The 8,168-nt window shown below is 41.0% G+C and overlaps 1 protein-coding gene across 1 annotated transcript; it reads left to right on the top strand.

The window, feature by feature from the left end:
* Positions 1-2,940: 2,940 nt before the first annotated feature.
* On the top strand, positions 2,941-6,542 carry nme2a (NME/NM23 nucleoside diphosphate kinase 2a). Its single transcript, XM_026316215.1, has 5 exons — positions 2,941-3,011; positions 4,696-4,828; positions 5,531-5,632; positions 5,841-5,953; positions 6,057-6,542. The coding sequence occupies exons 2-5, from the start codon at positions 4,700-4,702 to the stop codon at positions 6,169-6,171; spliced, it is 459 nt and encodes a 152-aa protein (XP_026172000.1). The 5' UTR covers positions 2,941-3,011; positions 4,696-4,699; the 3' UTR covers positions 6,172-6,542.
* The last annotated feature ends 1,626 nt before the right edge of the window (positions 6,543-8,168 follow it).

Genomic DNA, 8,168 nt, shown 5'->3' with positions numbered 1-8,168 from the left:
AGACTCAATGTCCAAAACCTCCCTCGGGATCTGGTTGGGAGTTGAAAACCCCGACAACAGAGCTCCTAAGATCATTCGGACACTCAAACCCCTCCACCACAATAAGGTGGCAGTTCAAGGAGGAGAAAAAGAAAACTATATCACCCCTAAAATTTATATTTTTCCTCTTTGGGGATGCTATTTGAGGAAAAACATAATCTCTTTGCCTGCAAGAAATTTTTGTCAACATCATTTTACATCTGAAGTAATTCTGCAAATTATGACTCTGTATTACAAGCCATTACAGCACAAACAGCTTCTTGCTTCACATTTACTGTAATGTGCCCTGCCCTCAGAAGAAAAAGCACATCACAAAACACTGAGGAGATGCCAATTATGCCACGTTCTCACTGTGCTGTGCCTCCATGCCTCAGGAAGACAGCTACAGTAGCACTCCACAACAACACACACATAAGCCTAACAAGCTTTCTGAATTGATGTGAACAGCACTTAACTGTCAGTACTTTCATCCTCCCTAACAGCAATGAGAAAGAGAGAGAGAAAAAAATACATTTTAATCCTGGCCTTAAGCCCTGGTAAAAATAGAACTGGGAGTATAACACAGGAGATTAGGCTGAGGGATTAACTTTCCATTTGTTTTCTAAGCGCATCCGCTGCTGTAGGTGCAGCAAGAAGGAAGTGGTTGACTGGAGAGGAGAAGGAAATAAATGAGCAACGAAAGGAAAAAGGGGGGAGAGAAGAAAAGGAGGAAAACAGCAAGGAAGGAAACACGGAAACTGAATTTAAATTTTCTACACTGATTGTGTGTGAAAGAATGTGAGAAGAAAGTGGCTGGCTGTGATTGTGTGCATATGTGCGCATGTGCATTTGTATGGTGTGGTGCATCTCACTTAAGGACTATATACTGAGCTCTGGTTTCCTGCAGCAGCAATGCAGACTTCAGAGCAAAATTAGCTGTTATGTAATTTTCTTTGGGCATAAGCATTTTTTTCTTGACCATTTTGGCAATGCTTCCTCCACCAAACAAATGTGTTTGTCAGAAGCCAGATAAAACCTTAATTTGGAAGTTGAGAACATGTCTGGTGTTGTCATAATATCTTAACATGGTGATAGACAAGAAAGAAAGGACTTAATATTGGCAGAATGTCTCTATAGACTGTAGAAATGTAATTTTACAAGTGAGCACATGATGTGTTTTAAATGAAATTGCTGAACATTGATAGCTTAAAATGTAATTTAAAATAAAGTAAGGCTGATCGTGATAGGACAGGGTGACTGGTTTATATTGGTGCAGAGCTCTGCAGGGCAGAGAATATAGTGTACACCACACGCTTCATAAAAACAGCCCAGATTCATTTATAATAGCTTCACTCCCCCCAGCAAAAACAGCAACAACTTAAGTAACCCACTTTGGTCAGTTGCAGGAAGTAGCCAGCTGACCAGTGCAACCATACTTCCTAAAGTTGTTTGCCAGACTTGGGCAGAAAGCACATCATGAAATTCTTCCTAAAAAATTAAAGCCATTTTTTTCAGAAAGCACTGTTTGAACTGTGGCTAACATCGATGACATTACTTAATAAGAAACTTATTTAAATTAAACATAAATATTTTTGGACAAATTATCAGTAAAGTCTAACCTTACCAAATCACACGATTTCATGAAATTTCATATTTCATGACTTCAAGAAAAAAACTGAAGATTGGACAGTTTCTCTCAGCTAACTTTACAGTGTGTTACTGCTGGGGAGAGAGGGGGAGACAGATTCAAAGAGAGGGGGAGAGTAGTAACTACATTTAGGATAGAAGTTCACCAGCTACTGGTCTCCAACACCATCTCTCTAAACTTTTATCAAGAAATTATGTTGTATTTTGGATTAATTTTTTAATTCAATTCAATTCAATTCAATTTTATTTGTATAGCGCCAAATCACAATACAAATCATCTCAAGGCACTTTACAAAAACTAAAACTAAAAACCCAACAATTCCCTTATGAGCAGCACTTGGAGACAGTGGAGAGGAAAAAACTCCCTTTAACGGAAGAAAAAAACCTCCAGCAGAACCGGGCTCAGTTTGGGCGGCCATCTGCCTCGACCGGTTGGGGTGAGTGGATAGAGCAGAGAGAAAAGAACAGCAACAATAAACAACAAATAGACACTGCAAGTTGGTGGGACCAGTAACTGCACATCAGCGATATACAGCTCCAGGACCAGGGACACCTGCAGAAGGTACAGAGAGAACAGAGAGAGAGGGAGAGAGCACAAACTAGGGGAGAGAGAGCACAAGGTTAGTAAGATTCAATGGTGGAATATACATGAGGGGGGGGGGGGGGAGCTCAGTGCATCAATGGTCAGCATAACTAAGCAGCATAACTAAGGGATGGTTCAGGGTTGCCTGAAGCCAGCCCTAATTATACGCTGTGTGAAAAAGAAAGGTTTCCAGTCTAGCCTTAAAAGTACAGAGAGTGTCTGCCTCCTGAACCCAGGCTGAGAGCTGGTTCCACAGGAGAGGAGCTTGATAACTAAAGGCTCGGGGTCCCAAACAAACAAAGAACTTTGTTGATGCAATTGTATGTTTAGTTAAGCTGTATAACCTAAACACAAAGCTTGCATCTTGAAGGTCTCTCCAAGTTTTGGAGCATTTATAAAGGAGTTTGAACTAAATGTCAAATCCCTGAAATTAATGAAAATGCAATAAAAAAACAACATTTTATTCATTTTATTACCGTAACAAGGGTAATGTTAACAGAACCCTCAATATTTATTTATCTTTAGATTCTTTTTGCTTAGTAGTTATAATTTCCAATGTGTGCTTTATTTTTTTATAAGAGTAATGTCATGGAAATAAAAAGGTTTACGGCGCCAAATGACTACTGCGAGTTTCTCTTCACTTTTGGTCCTGGAGGCTTGCCGTCCACAGTCTCCGCCTTCACATATAAAAGGCGGCTGCGGACCCTTCTCAGGTCTTCTCCTGCGTAGCGGAGCACCTTGTACTTGGACTTTTACTGACAAGGTAATATGAACTTCCGTTGTTAAGGCGTATTAACAGCGTTTAGAGGAAAGTGACGTTATGTGTTCCCGTAAGCCTCTGGTCTTATAGAGCTCCGGCGTACTTTTGGCGCACTGAGGCGATTTAGTTTGACATATTTCGCTGGTTTTGCCGTAGCCGACAAAAGACCATGTGGCCGTCAGCGAAGGCCTGGGCCTGTCCTTTCAGCTCCGGGACCACTGGATGACCTAGGCGCTGTGAGATAACCCCAGTTAGCCAGTTTATTGACGGCAGTGTTCCGTACGGAGTTGTTCTCTTCAGGAGGAGGGTTTTCTGGGTTGGCGCAGACTGTAGATGGGCATTAAACCGACTGTCAAGCGCAGCCGGCAGATGAAACGTCATCAGGCGAAGTCCGGTTCCTGCAGCAGCATGACTGTTTCTGCCATAGCTCTGATTAACAGCGAACTGCGTTTGCCTCAGTGTTGTGACCTGTTCTGCTCAAAGGGCTGATGCTGATGATGATGATGATGATGATGATGATGGTAGAGAAGGCGAAATGTGTTAAAATGATTGTATTTCTTCTAAGCAAGGATACAAGATAGGTCGGATACAAATCTTTGACAGTCTGAGGTTTGAACTCGTCTTAGTCTTAGTGTTTCGTCCGCCTGCAGAGACAGCCACAGCAGTTATCAGCACTCCGTCTGCAACAGCTGCAATCTGGGTTTATGTTTAATAGAAAACAAGTTTTGCATGAAACCAAAGTCTTATTTGTGTATCTTTGTATGGGGTCACTCTTCATGCCCCACTTTAGCTTGGTAGTGCTGCTCTTAGTAGGTGGTTTCTTCCGCATGTTGCTCTCTCAGAATCGCTTCAAACTGCAAGTCTGGTGTACTAATTTTGGCTTGATCCAGAAAGGCCTTTTTTGTTCCTGTGTGGGGAATCACATTAGATAATGCTGCTCAGGAGTCAGTCAAGGGAGTCAGATTATACTTGAGCTCTTGGTCTCAAAGCGAAACCTTAAATACTTCAAGATGGAAATATATCTTAAATGTAACCAGTATTTGGCCCACAGTTAATAGTGTAGTAATTTCCAGAAGTCAAAACTTTTACACCTACAAATGAATCATTTAAAAAAAATAAAAATAAAAAAAAAAATCAATAGATTTGATAATGGCCTGTTAGTTAATCTCTGAAAAACCTAAGTTCTGAGACCTGAAGTAGATGTCCTTAATGTGCTTGTTTAAACCCTGCCTGACAAGGAAAAATGGCATTATTTCTACTGTATAGTACCAGCTGACCACTATTATTTATATGTAAGAAAAATCCTATGGTAACTTAGTGGGACATTTCTGGAAGGTAATCTGAAAGTCACTGTGCAATCAAAGACTTAAAATAATTTGTGTTCCAGTTTGGTCTAAAGTTGTTGTCCCTGTGACTCATTTGATCCATAAGGTGGGGAAGATGTGAGTCTCTGCTCTCTAGAAATGGAGAAAGCATAGAGGAATGCAGGGTTGGCTGTCATAGGCAGTAGTTCAGTGCAGGTGATCACATTGTGACCTGCACTAACCCAGGCTGTCATCTGTTCATTGTGCAGTGGGCTGACCTTGGCAGCTGGCTCTTCCAACCCCAACAAAGCACGTTGAGTGGCTGCGGCTCCCCCTGCAGATTTGCACCTGTTTGTTATCTTCTTTTCTTTCTGCATTTTCAGAATCATGGCTGAGCAGAAGGAACGCACCTTCATTGCCATCAAGCCTGATGGTGTGCAGAGGGGCCTTATTGGAGAGATCATCAAGCGGTTTGAGATGAAAGGCTTCAAACTTGTGGGCATGAAGATGCTCCATGTAAGTAGAGAGTTGATTATATGCAATGCATGTATCTTTATTTCAATGCAAGAAATGCTACACACCATCCTGAGTGACAGTTAAGACATCCGGTCAGCTGCTTGTCTTTTGCTCTTTATAACATAATTTTCACTGAACACTGCTGTTCTTGATAATCTGATCAGTGATGCTGACTGGTTTTATCAAGGAGTGTGGCTCATTTCATAAAGCCTACATTAAAGTATATAAAATAACTTCCTGAGTGCACAATGTCCCATTCTAATCTACTGAGGTGAAGTAGATTTACCCTAATTGGCCAAATTAAATCCTGCCGTTGGCATGGGTAGTAATGCAGCAGGAAATGAAATCAAGAGGAGAACCAAGTACAGTGTGCCAGTGGTGCATAAGTGTCCTGAGGAAGTGGAACAGATTAGACTGTAGAGCCTAATTTTACTGCATCATTTGCTGATGTAGGGAAAATGTCTGCCACTGCTGACAGTAAATAGGCCTGAAAGCTGTCATGACTCAGCCATTGTGGTTTTGGATTCAGTTGTTTGGGTTGCAATGACCCTTTATTGCTTAAGGGATCAATCACTTTTCTCTCTAGGTTGAGGCCTAAGAGGGCAGCTGCCAGCAGAGTCTGGTCTGATACCAGACATCTGATGCATTAGAGTTTGAAGTGACTATGTATGAAAACTAACATGTCTACCATGTCTCCTATAGCCCTCTGATGACCTTCTGAGGCAGCACTACATTGACCTGAAGGATAGACCATTCTTTCCTGCTCTGATCAGCTACATGAGCTCTGGTCCAGTGGTTACCATGGTAAGTGACCACATATAGCAGGTGGTGTGACCTGTTAAACCAGAAAGGCCTTAAACTCTGGTGATGCTTTGGGTAGTATTAAAACCTGCCCTGCTGCTGTCTCAATGAACACCCACATTTCATTATCTGTTAGAAACCTCCTTTTAAAAGACCTGGAACATGCTCAGCTGGCTTTATTTCGCTTTAGCCCTGTGATTCTTGTACTCAGGTATGGGAAGGCAAAGGCGTGGTAAAGACAGGCAGAGTCATGCTGGGTGAGACCAACCCTGCCGATTCCAAGCCTGGAACCATCAGAGGAGACTTCTGTATAGATGTTGGCAAGTGAGTACAGTTTGCACCTCCTTGAACTACAGCAGTGAAAGACTCTGGATGGAGTGTTTGGCATTGACTTCATATTAATCTTTTTGCTCTTTCCTTTTCACAGGAACATCATCCATGGCAGTGACTCAGTGGACAGTGCCAACAAGGAGATTTCATTGTGGTTCAAGCAAGAAGAGCTGGTCAGCTACACTAGCTGTGCCTTCAGCTGGCTCTATTGAGCTGCCTGGGTCCTGCAGCAGTCTGTCACTGGTTAGAGACCAGTTAAACTTTTGCCTCAGATTTTTTTTTTATTATTTTTTTTTTTACTTTACCTATAGTCTGGAGGGAAGAACAACTTGACAGATCTGTCCTGTAGTCCTTCCCATCCCTTGACTCTCATACTGTATTTGCTGAATTCCGTGTCTTGTCAGTTTCATTCCTGAGCTCAATTCCATATCCTCTTCCTGTCATTACATTCCTTCTTCATACAGTTGACCTGAAACTTGTCTGCCAGTTTTAATGGTGCTCTGATTTGCAATAAAATGCACGCAAACGCTCATTGGTCATTTTACACAGCACCAATAAACATGTGATTGTTTGGTGTCCTGAACTCTTAAAGCTTGATGCATTTAAGTAGGTTTGGATCTGATCCTATGCAGGATCAGGAGGGATCTATAATCTGAAATTGGATGACTTCCTTTCAGAAGTATTCACTTGTCAGTTTATTCAGTATACCTAGCTAAGTCAGTTTCATACATCTCCCTTCATGAAGGTCGTGTTCAGTTTTCTTAAAACCATTTCAGAGAGCTGTTGATCAATATTATACCATATTAGTTTTAGTCTGGTGGACCAAATAAATGGCCTACTGGACGTATAGCACATGTCCCTAATTGCATGAGCACTTATGTGTATAGATTGTAAATTGAATTGCTTGTGAAAAGATGTTTCGGTGGTGCTCTGGTTGAACTAAGTAGATAGCTATTATTGAACTAGTCCACATGTGATTCATCTCTCAGCTACAGTAAAGTGTCTACAAATTAATGGCTCAGCAGACTAGCATCCCACATACAAATCTTTAATCATCTTGCTGCAGGAGAGCTTTACCTTTTGACACAATTTAGCTGACTTTATTTTTTAATAGGATTTTGAAATCTGGCCCACTAATATTTTTCACGTAGTACTAGTAACTCTAATTTAGCTGAGACACTGCAGGTATTAACCTGAGTTTTATATGGTAAAATTCAGAAGTCAATTTCAAGTTGACTACAGAGCCTTGATGCCCTGTATACATTTATATTTGATTTAATTTTTTGATATTTCAGACTATTTTTATTTCCCAAGAGGAGGGGGGCTTTCTGCTGATGATGCCCCTATTTCAAATTAAGTTTGTCATATGACAGTAAGTTTTTGAAGTTTGTGAAATTATATATTTAAAGGATTGTTGTGTTAGCTTCTGTGATTATAATTACATCAGAAAGAGTTGTTGCACGTGTAGAGGTTTGCGTGCCAAATTCTGTTCATTAGTCAAGGTGTGTTTCTCCTTAATAACCTGGCCAACAACTAGGCAGAAAATATACAAGAAACATATCTTAATCATCCAGTGATAAATAAATGTATGGCCCTTATTAAGCTAAAAATAAAATACTATTTTTAAAACAAGTTTTTAAACATGCTGGTCCACCTGCATAGATGAGGTCCCAGATTATACATTTTGATGTCTTGCTGTGCCTTTGAATGATTGGTAGCATTACTACACAGTGTGTTCTGAGTTCCCTCTGTTTTGGGTCTTGGTTGTCAAAGGACATGTTCTGAAGCTTTGGCACAGTGACTGGACACATTTAATTTATGTTTCTTTAGATCAGTTGTCTCCAACCCTGCTCCTTGAGAGCTACTGTCCTATAGGTTTTCCAACTATTCCTGCCTTTCCAGTTTGTTTGGCTGAACACACCTGATCCAGGTAATCAGCAGTGGGTAGGGCAGGTACAGTATATCTGGAAAACAAGCAGGACAGTAGCACTGGAGTACCAAGGTTGGAGACCCCTGCTTTAGATTATACTGAAACTGAAAAGGTTTCTTACACTGGATAGGTTGCTTACATGAATGAGACCTTGGATGCCATCTCATATCTGATACACAAGTGACTGTCTTACCATACGTGGGACAAGTCTTGCTGAGTGATGAATTTGGGGACCTTTCTCTTCATTTTGTGACTTCATGCCAAAAACTCTCTGATTGG

The sequence above is a fragment of the Mastacembelus armatus genome, chromosome 19 (genome assembly GCF_900324485.2).
Source record: "Mastacembelus armatus chromosome 19, fMasArm1.2, whole genome shotgun sequence".
Classification (NCBI taxonomy): Eukaryota; Metazoa; Chordata; class Actinopteri; order Synbranchiformes; family Mastacembelidae; genus Mastacembelus; species Mastacembelus armatus.
This window is presented reverse-complemented; position numbering and strand designations above follow the sequence as displayed.